Source organism: Sinocyclocheilus grahami, unplaced genomic scaffold, assembly GCF_001515645.1.
Source record: "Sinocyclocheilus grahami isolate Dianchi unplaced genomic scaffold, SAMN03320097.WGS_v1.1 scaffold479.1, whole genome shotgun sequence".
NCBI lineage: Eukaryota > Metazoa > Chordata > Actinopteri > Cypriniformes > Cyprinidae > Sinocyclocheilus > Sinocyclocheilus grahami.
In genome coordinates, this window is record NW_015505658.1 from 910,069 (window position 1) to 922,997 (window position 12,929).

General features: G+C 37.4%; 1 protein-coding gene across 1 annotated transcript in view; it reads left to right on the plus strand.

Annotated features, from left to right (window-relative positions):
- LOC107553738 (potassium channel subfamily K member 5-like) overlaps positions 1-12,929 on the plus strand; it is a 104,057-nt gene that overhangs the window by 86,771 nt on the left and 4,357 nt on the right. Inside the window, exons 2-4 of the mRNA XM_016236055.1 lie at positions 4,925-5,036; positions 7,188-7,354; positions 7,528-7,696. Coding sequence (XP_016091541.1) covers positions 4,925-5,036; positions 7,188-7,354; positions 7,528-7,696 — 448 coding nt within the window. The remainder of the gene's footprint in view (positions 1-4,924; positions 5,037-7,187; positions 7,355-7,527; positions 7,697-12,929) is intronic.

The following is a 12,929-nucleotide window of genomic DNA, read 5'->3' on the forward strand; positions in this document are numbered from 1 at the left end:
TTGGGGAGTTGAGCTTTCCTTGCAGCTGGAGAAACTCTATGAAGCCATCTCTTAAGTACTTGGTCAGCTTACTGAGCAAGCGATCTACGTGTGAACAACAGTTCAACTCCATCCCTCTGGGACCCTCCAAGGACAACAGCATACTCACTAAGAGGTGGACGCGGAGAGCGAAACTCTGAAAGCTGCGAGCATCATTTGGTTTGACCTCCGGTGCTGTGAGGATTGCTGCTATTTCGCTCTGAGCCAGCTGGTGTGGTTGACCATATTGCAACTGAAGGGCTTGCATAGCTGCTGAGTATGGATATGGATGATGGCGACAAGACTGGCCAATCATCTGTGCCTCAGGCAATTTGAGGTGCTCCAGCAAAATATGGTACTTGTATTTCTCATCTAGCTCTGCATGAGGTTCAAGAAGGTTGTCCAGTGCTAACTTCAGGTTAGCAAATTCCTGTTCGTTGTCATTCACAAAATCAGGAATCTTTGGCTGGGGGGCAGCATGGTAAGGGCGGTGAGGCACAAAGTATTCCGTAGGATTCAGTGCCTTATTAAATGGCTGTAGAGAGGGGGGATCAAAGGCAGGTGGATTCAGAGTCGTAACTGGAACTCTAGGCTGGGTTTTAGAGACTGATGCGACTGGAGTCATAAGAGTATAATGAGGAGTCACAAAAGTTGCTGTAGGCAGAGCAGTAAACTGTTGTTGTGAAGGTGACACTGCCAAGTGGCCATATGCTGCATTAACGTCCTGGTAGGCTGGCGTTGGTGCCATTAGGATTGCTCCGTATCCATGTCAGCACAGCAGTGCAGTTGAGGAGGCAGTCCCACGGATGCTATAGCGATGTCGTTCCCAGGCTGTGAAGACCGAAGATACTGCTCGGCCTCCAGCGGTGAACGGAAGAGGTTTTGTCTCCCTGCATGAATGACATTGAGTGTAGCCGGGAAGAGAAGAAACGACTGAATTCCGAATGTATCCATCTTCTTCCGCACCTCAGTGAAAGCCTTCCTTTTCTTAGTGGTGTCTGCGCTGTAATCCGGGAAGAAATGAAGGGGTTCGCTGCCGAACTTGACCGGGTATGCGGCCCTCGCCCCTTTGAGGATGGCTTGTCTATCGATGTAGTCCAACAGTTTGAATATAACCGTGCATGGGCGTTTAGACGGCTTGTCTGAGTAGATGCGGTGTGCGCGTTCGATTTTGATTTCTCTGTTCGCGATGGAAGGTTTCCATTTGGGCAGGTTCGCCTTTAAAAAGGCGATGCAGTCATCTCCCTCAACACCTTCTCTGAGGCCGACTAACCGTACATTGGATCTTCTACTGCGGTCTTCCATGTCAGCAATCTTTAATGTGATGTCATCGAATTTAGATTTTAGATCGCTGATCTGATCCCTGTCTTTACGAACAGCCGCCTGTATGGTGTCATATCTGGACTGGAGCAGAGATACCGATTTTCCCACTTGTGCGAGCTGCCCGGTTACGGTGGTGACTTCTTTATTGGTATTTTCAATTTCACGTTTCAGATCTAGAATCTGAGGCGTCAGCACATCATCTATAGCAGATTTGATAGCGACAGTGACAATTTTGTCTAAATCAGTCTGCTGTTCGCTCAAGGCTTGTTTCACTCCGGCCAAAATGGCGCCATCCAGCTCAGCTCGGGAGATAGCGGTGGAAGACTCCCTAAATTTCTTCTTAATGGGAGAAGTAGCGTCCTCCCGAGTATGAACAAGTGTGGCCTGGGTCGACATTTTCGATGATTTCACGTAATTTAGCATTTAGTTGTGCTTCAGAGACCTGAAGATATGCGAGTGGTGTGGAGAGCGTCTTTTCAAAGCTGCAACGCCATTAACGCGTCACGTCCTCCCAATTATATATTACTTTAGAGAAAAGTGTAAATCGACAGAGAAAAACTGTAACTAGTTGTTTATTAGCATGCATATTACTAGCATGTTGGCTGTTTATTAGTACTTATTATAGATCCCTTAATCCTGCGCAATACCTAAACCTAACAACTACCTTACTAACTATTAATAAGCAATGATTTAGAAGTTTTTGAGGCAAAAGTCGTAGTATTTAAGAGAACAAGATAACTTGTCCCCAAACTATAGTGTAAACCAAAGTTCTATTTAAAAACTTCAAACTTACTGTTATAGCTTTAATAAATAACTAGAACAAAACGAAACACCTATTTCATTAAACCCACATCTTCAGAACATACTTTGAGACACATCAAGAAAACATTTCAGATTATTAATTTAAGTGTTTTAAACTACTAAATCTCAAGTGCAAGTTATGAGAAATGTGACCTTACTCAGTAAATTGAGTTAAGAAAAGTAAAAGTACTCAGAAAAGTAAACTCAGAAATGCTGTGCAGCAAGTTGCAAGTTGACATTTTTAGCTGTGTGGATTTTTTGAATACAGATTTGTTTCCCCCCCTATATACAAATGAAGAAATCATTGCATTGCAGCTAGTGGCCTTACTTACTTATTCGTTGATTTATTTATTTATTTAGATTGATGCATACTTATCACAAATGATTGATGTGTCACTTATCAGAAATGTCAATTTGACATTTGACAATTTGGTCTTAATGTAGCATGATAGATTGCCGTTGCCACCTCAAGCAGTACGTGAACCGATTATCTCTACCTCTTTAATATTAGTTCACATTGCAGGAAGAAAGGCACATTCGAATGTATTACTACTACTAGTTATAAACATGAATAAGCATCAGGAAGGTATTTTGAAAGATACAGTATGTCACACACAAACAAAGGGCAGATGTTCTGCCTTCTAGTCTAGACAGTCTGCTTTCTGAGAGTCACCATATTTGAGATCAAAAATGAATAAAGGTCTCTGATGAATCTATATTTTCTAACTTTGCTGCATAGTTGTCATTAACACTTTACCTTAAGCAGACCTTCCATCTTCCATCTCAAAAGCCCCTTTTCTTGCTGTGTAGAATGTAAGGAGTTGCAAGGTGTTAAGATTAGATTACTATAAGATCAGATCACTCATTCTTCATAGTATCATTTGCAGGGAGGGGAAGCTACTGTATTGCATTGCATAAGAATTGATGGTTTCACTGCAGTTTTGCAGAATTCCATTCACAATGAATCTGGTTACAATGAAAAGTGTGTCACACGTTAGGCACTTGCTCCTGCTTCAGCCATTACACAGCATGTCAAAATCTTTTCAACAAGCTGAAAAAATGCAATCCATTTCTCTTTTATCCATTTCTTTCAAAACACTTGCACAGCGCATTACCTTCTATAATACCCATATCTAGAGAAGACACACTCCCTGTGCACGTAAACAGGTAGATGTTTGTCTCAACCTACATGAAATCACAGATGTCAAGTAATAAGAGCTGTAACTCAAATGTTGTTTAGGAAACTTGTCCTGTCCAGAAAGGGATATACTGTATATTGCAGCAGCACCTTTTTACACCCTCTGCCTGAAACTGCTTAGGGTGTGTCAGAAATGTAACAGCCCTTACCATCATCAGTTATAGTTCCCCAGGCTTCACGAGCAGCTGTTTCATTGGCAGTGTTGGCCAAGTTACTTTGAAAATGTAATTAAATTACTGATGACTCCTTTTAAAAGTAATCACGTTACTGTTCTGATTACTTTATTTCAAAGTAATTAGTTACATTACTAGTTACGTTACTTTTTTCTGTGACTACATCCATGAAATCCCAGCATAAACACTCCCGATAAAAATTTGTGTTATTTTTAACTAAAGCAAGCTGCTGCGTAACTTACATGGTTTGGCATGGCAGAATGTCAGCAAATAGCGCTGATTTTAAAATCTCTAAAAATATGACATCTCACAAAGCTCTGTTATAACACAATATATGCATAATGAATCTATCATAATGTCTACAATTCATGTGTTATAATCAGAGGATTCGTGAGCACGCACATTTCAGCTCTGCACTCCTGACTGGCCATTGCGTTCCACAAATCAACATTGCTCAACGCAGCAAACACGTGTTACAGCCTAAATAGAAACTCTGCCTACGCTTGCGCCTGTTAGTCGTTTTTAAAATGTTATATTAGTTCTTGTTGCTTTTGTGCAATAGATGAATAACAATGTATTTGTTTTAGATATTTTATGTTTAGATATTTCTATTTTGCGGGAGTCCCGTGAATCATTTTATCCGCCCGCATCCCGCATACACACGAGTGTCTACCCACCCGCACCAGCACTCGCCCATCTTGTCCCGCGCCGCACTCTGTTGCGTCGGGGCTCGCGGGAGTGCAAGTCTCTAATCCTCTGGCACTTGACTCGGCAGTGCGTGTGCTACATCCTTTTTTACAATCTAGATTATAAAACACTGCATTCTGTCAGCAATGTAACGCGGCAGTAACGTATAGAGACATAGGCTTGTAACTATACTCTTAATTACTATTTTGAAAATTATAACGCGTTAAATTACTCCGTTACTAAAAAAGTAATCAAATTACAGTAATGCATTTACTGCCCAACACTGTTCAGAATCTGAATCAGTCTTCAGTTATTTGAGTTTATCCGTTTAACAGTCCAGATCATTAGTCCAGATCGACAAATGTACAGATAATTTTATCTGTGATTGTACAAGTGTTTAGGGACCTATACGCATTTTTCACTATATTTCTAGGATAGCTTTGCATGATCTGAGCTCAGATCCATTGCCAAAATGCCAAAAGGATTCAAAGGATTTGCCAAAATCCTTTTAATGACCATGATGACCCACTCATGTCCCAGAAATGACTGATTAACATTTCCCAGAGATGACATCACTGGCATGAGAGAATAGACGTTCTGGTCTCAGGCACACAACAAATCCAGAATGCTTCTAAAGAAAACTCTCTTGATTCTATATTTAAATTGAATGTGTGACTTTTCTGACCATTTCTCTTTTTTTCTTTTTTTTTTAATTTTGAAATAGGTGGTGTCTGATGCTGCAGGACAAGGCATCACCATCACAGGAGACAAAACCTTCAACAACTGGAATTGGCCCAATGCTGTCATCTTTGCAGCTACAGTTATTACAACTATAGGTATGGATCTAGTCTATATACACAGTATGAAAATCAAGCAAATCTGTTTCACTTGGAGAAATAATCAAAGGAAACATTGATTTACTTAACTGAAAAAATAATCAGGAAATGGTGAATAAAGGACTGCACGATTAATCGAATGCGATCTTTCAGTGAAGCAGCTTATCATTTAATGAATCGACTGCCTATCAGCTAATCTTCAACATGTTTTACACTAAACAATACTTTTGGATTGAACTATTTTTAGAGTATTTTTCAGAGTTTACACTGAAAAAAATGCTTTATAGGAGAAGTCACTGACTATTTGCGGCAGGTGGGATTCAGTTTACGGCACTTCTCATTCATTCCTATGGTATCCGTAAACAGTTTTGAGTGTCGATTGAGTGTCGCACAACTCTGACTGAAATGCAATGACATCAAGGCTGTAATGTGATTGGTTATTAAGGCAAACATGATCCAAGTTGACCGTTACACATTCTCCAATAGTAAGTAATACAGACCCTCTCATCTCCCAATAGTAAGACAATCTCTGGTTGTAGTTCACTGACAAGCTACGCAAACCCGCTTTCATAATACGCAGAGCGATTTAATCATGTGATTCTGAAATCGAGTCAATCCTTCTGTGATTATGAAAGCAGTTTGCGTAGCTTGTCAATGAACTACAGCTCTGTGTAGTAAATGCTGCTCCATCTGAACCCGCATCTGTATGCCATGGAGCCTTTACCCGGCAAGTTTGATTCGTTTATAACATGCATTTAAAAAAGCAACATGCGTGAAACATCTTTACACAAACATGAGAAGCATTTCCTTGTCCCACAAAACACCACATTTAATAACATGTTTTTATTCCAAACTCACTTAGCATTGCATTATAAATGTACTTTATTATAATAAAAATTATAAGAAGAACTCCGATAAACCATATACAGGTGCATCTCAATAAATTAGAATGTTGTGGAAAAGTTCATTTATTTCAGTAATTCACCTCAAATTGTGAAACTCGTGTATTAAATAAATTCAATGCAAGCAGACTGAAGTAGTTTAAGTCTTTGGTTCACTGTCAAAGAAACCTGGGCTTCCATACCACCTCAGCAGTGCCACAAACTGATCACCTCCATGCCATGCTGAATTGAGGCAGTAATTAAAGCAAAAGGAGCCCCTACCAAGTATTGAGTACATGTACAGTAAATTAACATACTTTCCAGAAGGCCAACAATTCACTAAAAATGTTTTTTTTTTATTGGTCTTATGAAGTATTCTAATTTGTTGAGATAGCGAATTGGTGGGTTTTTGTTAAATGTGAGCCAAAATCATCACAATTAAAATAACCAAAGACTTAAACTACTTCAGTCTGTGTGCATTGAATTTATTTAATACACGAGTTTCACAATTTTAGTTGAATTACTGAAATAAATGAACTTTTCCACGACATTCTAATTTATTGAGATGCACCTGTATTGCCGTAGTCCTGTGTTTATTAGTCACGTTGAATCAATGAAAACAGTTCAATCTTCTGTTTCCTGGAACAACATGCATTACCTTTCTTCTGCGGGACATATTTGGAGTTTCAGCATGAAAGCGCCCTCTGGCCTTCGGATGGAGATTTACTGTTGATCACAGAACCGTGCTTCACTGAAAGACACGACTGACAATCACAGTTTTTGCCTAATCGCAATTGTGATTTCATTTTGATTAATCGTGTAGCCCTAGGTGAATATTTATGCTACAGTCATGTATATTTTTTTCCCACAGAATTGGGAGACTTTTAAGCATTGTTTTCCTCTATGGATACTTAAATTCTGTTTAATACTCAGAGAAATATATGGATGCCATGTCTTAAGATAGAATATGTTGGGGCAATTTCCTGAACAGGGCTTAAGACTAGTGCTAGATTAAAATAAATGTTAGCGCTGTCTAAACTGAAAAAAAGCTTGCACTAACATATCTTAAAATACACCAGTGCCATTGTTTGGTCTTAAAATGCACACAAGTAATGTTTTTTGTAAGGAATGTTTGTAAAAACTACTTAAATGCCCTTATTTAACAAAGGCCTAGGCCTGGCTTAATCGAATCCCTATCCAGGAAAACACTCCATTGTGTTCAGACTGTAATGAGAGAAATTGTTTTACCAAAAATGTTTTATATCTGCAGGTTATGGAAATATCGCACCTAAAACACGTTCAGGGAGGGTTTTCTGTATCTTTTATGGTCTTTTTGGAGTGCCGCTGTGTTTCACATGGATCAGTGAACTTGGAAAGTTTTTTGGAGGAAGAGCTAAACACCTTGGGCAATATCTTACTAAGAAAGGGGTAACATTGGTGAGGAATAATCACAAACAACCATTATATTTGAAATCTGAATATCACTAAAATAACAGCAATGAAACTTCTAATTGCATTTTGCTATTTTTCTGTTATAAGGCTGTTAATTGTGTGTGTGTGTGTGTGTGTGTGTGTGTGTGTGTGTGCGCGTGTGTTTCTTCTTCTTAAAGCGGAAAACACAGTTCACCTGCACAGCTGTCTTTCTGTTATGGGGTGTGTTGGTGCATTTAGTGATTCCTCCATTTGTATTCATGTCTCAAGAGGGCTGGACCTATATTGAGGGCTTGTATTTTTCTTTTGTCACTTTGACAACTATTGGATTTGGTGATCTTGTAGCAGGTGGGTGACTGAGATGTTTAAACTGCTTATTATGATAAATCCCCTGAGAAAATGTTTCTAGTAACTTATGTTGACTTGACAAAGCCAAAATACTTATATACTATTTAAGCTTATTGTGGCAGGCAAGGCATCACTGTTGTTATCTCACATGCTTATTTATTTTCTTTTGCGAAGCATCTAATACAATAATAATAATAATTACATAATACATTTTACTTAAAACAATTTATTATTATTATTATTTTAACAACATGCAACATATTATGTATCAATAGTACATTGTGTAAATGTGTGAATCATAGTAGCAACATTTTAAACATGCTAGCAACGGGCTACAACATGTTAAAAATCACCATGAAATCAAAATTTACTTTTTATTTTTTTTAATAGTATATTGCAGTGGTTTATTTAATAAAAGATTTATCTGTGACGTTTTTTTAATGCCTTTTATCCAAAATAACTTCCCCTCCTTCTTGTAACAACACTCTCTTTCAAATCAAATCTAAGCAGAAACGTTTCCCTGATCACAACGGAGAGAACAGTCAATGGTTGGGATGGCTGGGATCCTTCATTATCTTCCTGCCCTTTGTCCAGTTTGTAAAAAAATACTCAATATACTGTACCTCCCAGTTAGGGTTGGGTATCGTTTGGGTTTTTTTCAATACCGGTGCCAAATCGATACTTTTAAAACGGTTCCTGTGCCTGAACCGATACTTATTAAAAAATAAAAAAATAAAAAAATAACCCCAAAAAAATGATGGATTGGCCATTAGAATAGAAATAGAATAGAGAGTGCAAATGTTAGAGGGTCACGTTTTTTTAATTAAAAAAACAAGCAGATAAAATTACAAGTAGCATTAGAATAGAGAGTGCTAGAGTTAAAGGGTCAAATTAAGATATAAGAGATGTTTTTTCAGCCGTTTCTTGAAAATATTAAAGACTCAGCTGCTTGGATTGAGCTGGGCAGGTCATTCCACCAGGAGAGAACAGTTAATGTAGAAGACCATGAAAGTTTTATCATAGGTAGAATGCAAAAAGTTTCAATACAAGCATTTCAGTCAAATGTAATTTATGCAATATTTCAAACCTTTAACCCACCTGGGAAAATCAACCCATGGCAACAGTTTAAAAGTAGCCCAATTCTGTGGAAAAAACGCGGACTTGGCAACCCTGCATCCAACAAGAGCTATGGAGTCAGCTTTGACTGATCACAGGTCGAGAATAAGGAGAAGATGACTGACAAGACCATGCTGGAGTATTTGCTGCTCAACAGATTCTGAACTCATTGACAAACATCTGATCTTGTAAGATGTCCTTGCTCCCTTTACACAGCGTATGTACGATCGCGAAATCGAAAGTGAAAGTAAACTCCCGCAACATGAGTTTCACGAAACTCATGTTGCGGGAGCAGGCGGCATTGCTCAGAGATTCAGCGGGAGTGGGATTAAGAAAACAGCTGAATCCCGGACATTTTGGGCAAATAAGAAATCCCGGCCGGATGCATTTTTGTAGGTCAAAAAAGAGGACATGTCCGGGGAAAAGAGGACGTATGGTCACCCTAATTTATTGCTAATCAATGTATTCTTTTTAAAGTAGCATATAGAACATATTTTCTGCCTCATTCTGTGACAAGAAGCCTCATCAGATCACAAAAGGAAGCATTTGACTGGTGTTGTGGAGTAAAAAGGTTATAATTTTCTCTTTTGTTGGACAACAGGTTTAGAAATGTGAATACAAGGACATTTTAGCAATCAGGGTATGTTCCAATCATTCGTTTTTTTATTTAATATTGAAATCTGAAAAATGAAAAACGGCACATATTTCGTTTTTCAATTGTTCAAATAAAACGAAAAATCAAGAATCCGGCTTCATTTTTCGTTTTTACGTTCAGGGATAGAAAACAAATAAGCAACTTGAATATTCGATCTCTACATGTGGGCGGGAATGAAACGCCCCTCAGCTGATTGGTCAACAACATAATAATAGTCCTAGAAAAAACATAATACCGTATTGTCCCGAATATAAGACGATATTTTTTTCTTGGAAATACATCTGAAAAAACGCGGTCGTTTTATATTCAGGGTCTAGACTTTGACATGTCAATAATACACCCACAACAATAGGTGGCGCCAAATACGCATAAAACGAGTGTGCCATGAAATACGTAATGTAATGCGTGTTGTAAAGATCGCGAGTAAAAACAAAAGAAGCAGAAAACCTTACAGCTGCATGAGTCGTGACTGTCACGTTAGCCTGATGGCACCAAACTCCCTTTGTGATTTTGAAACGTAAGACAGTACCCAGATTTGAAGACTACAGTAAGATTTAACTTCTACTGTTAATAAGAGTTTGGTAGGCTACTATTAGATGGATAGCCTAAATGTCCTAATTCAGATGGGCTACCTGTTTTTTTTTTTAATGGTATATCAAAAAGTGTATATTTTTAAAATGTGATTGTTGGTACATTTTACCAGTTTTTACCATACTTTCAAAACAAAAATGAAAATAGGAAAAATATGCAATATGAAAATAATTGAAGACAAAATGTGTTTTACTTTGGTTTTTTACTTAAGATTTGGTTTTTTAAAAGCCTTTTCCCAAAGGTACATCTGGAAAAAGGGGGGGGGGGTGTCGTCTTATAATCAGGGTCGTCTTATATTCGGGCCAATACGGTAATAGTCCTCCGCTTCTATTGATTCTTAACATGTTTATTTCTACTACATTTTATCTTTCTCTTCATCAAACATCCAGATTAATGAATGGCTTGACACAAACCGTACCGAGGCAGAGCCTTGGCACACCGCCTGATCTATTATAGCTAACTATCAAAATCTGTGTGGAAAATCTGTGTGGCAAAGCTGCGCGAGGCACTGCAGCATGGGGAGAATGTATTGACCACTATCAATTTATGTGAACATACAGTCATAACTTTTGTGTTAGCCAATACACTGCATTTAGACAAAGGAGGAACTTAAATAATATGACAGATATGAAAAGAAATGACTTTACCTTCACAACACATCTATTTTTTTTCTTTTTTAAGTTTTATTCATAGAGCACTTTCTAGAAATTTAGTAAATCATATGTTGTTATCCCACTGACATGGGACTATTTGTTCGTCAGAGTGCTCGTTTCAGTGATTGAATTTAGTGAAATGTGAATTTGACGTCATTATTTGAAGGTGAACTTGTTTGAGTTATAAGAGCATATCCAAACCCTGAAATAACACTTCGAACAATAAGCCTCATCAGTGTGAGAAATTAACTTTCCCATAAGGGGAAATTGATTTTCAGTTTTTTTTATTATTTATTATTATTATTATTATTATATATTTTTTTTTTACCTTTTACCTTTTGTATGTCATCTTTAATGTTAAATTCTTACATCAAATAAATTAGAATAATATGACAATAGGCTGTTCCCAATTAAATCAGTATTCAGTGATACAGAACCTGCATCTGAAGATGCTTTTAGATATATTTACAGTTTAATGCTGATCAGACGGCTGTACGTGCATTTACACAGCAATTACAAATTTATAATGAAATGAGATTAATGTTTTATACAACAGCTTTAATACAGAAATATGAATAAAATGAAATGATACTTGAATTATGAAAGTAATATCGCCACTAGGTGGCGGTAAGTCATTGAGTTAATAAAGGAGCGTTTTATTCAATAAATTCATTCAAAATGCTTCATTCATTCATTTAGGAATAAATTCAAGCGGCTGTCTATAATAATTGGTAATTGCATTGTTGTCTATAATAATGTTTTTTTCAAATACTCTTGATTCATTCAGGAATGCTGATCAGACGGCTGTACGTGCATTTACACAGCAATTACAAATTTATAATGAAATGAGATTAATGTTTTATACAACAGCTTTAATACAGAAATATGAATAAAATGAAATGATACTTGAATTATGAAAGTAATATCGCCACTAGGTGGCGGTAAGTCATTGAGTTAATAAAGGAGCGTTTTATTCAATAAATTCATTCAAAATGCTTCATTCATTCATTTAGGAATAAATTCAAGCGGCTGTCTATAATAATTGGTAATTGCATTGTTGTCTATAATAATGGGTTTTTCAAAGACTGATTCATTCAGGAATGATACACCACTCTATGCGCCTGCTGCGAGTCAGTCACACAAACTTTGGTTTAGTTGGCAGAGAAAATAACAATTTAGTATGCCATCGGTTAGCTGGCCAATACTCAATATTAATTAAATAAACTGAGTTTATTGTCTAAAACTACCTATGTTCACATAGTGGTCTGCGCTTGTCTACAATACATTCTTCCCATGCTGGAGTGTATCGCGCAGCTTTGCCACACAGATTTTAATAGGTGGTTATCTATAATAATTCAGGTGGTGTGCCAAAGATGTAGGCTAGTAGGTAGTTGTGAGTGCAGGTGCGAAGTAAATTAATATTTATGAGATAAACTAATATTTCAGGTGTAGGTTGCAGAATTTATGCCTACACAAAAGAAAGTCTAGGCTCTGCCTTGATACGGTTTGTGTCAAGCCATTCGTTAATCTGGCTGTTTGATGAAGAGAAAGAGATCAAATGTAGTAGAAATAAACACGTTAAGAATCCATAGAAGCGGAGGACTCTTATGTTTTTTTTAGGACTATGAAATGTTTGGTTGACCAATCAGCGGAAATCCGTGTATCATTCGATCATTCGTTTTTTGATTTAATATTGAAAGTTGAAAAATGAGAAAACGGCTCCTTTGTCGTTTTTTCGTTTTTTTCCAAAAAAACGAGAAATGAGAATTCAGCTTAAATTTTCGTTTATCGTTCATGGGTGGAAAAATGAATAAACCGCTTGAATATTCGATTTCTACATGTGGGCGGGAATTAAACGCCCCTTTCTGCTGATTGGTCAGCTGAAGATCAAACCGTGCCGTCATCAGTTCTTCTGCAGTATCACGCAGCAGAATAATAGTCCTCTGCTGCTGCAGTTGTACGGATTAATAACCCATTTTATCAATTTCATATTTTTCTCATCAAACAGACTAATGAATAGCTCGACACAACTCGTACCAGGGCAGAGTCTAGACAGGGCTTTCTTCTGTGTAGACCAGCGGTTCTTAAAGTGATAGGGGGTCCGAGAAATAATTTGGTGAGAAATAATTTGCTATAGCCTACCATATTTTACAGAGTGTAAAATCACTTTTTTTTAATCATGATACATAGGCCTACTGTGATTTATTCCAAAGTGACT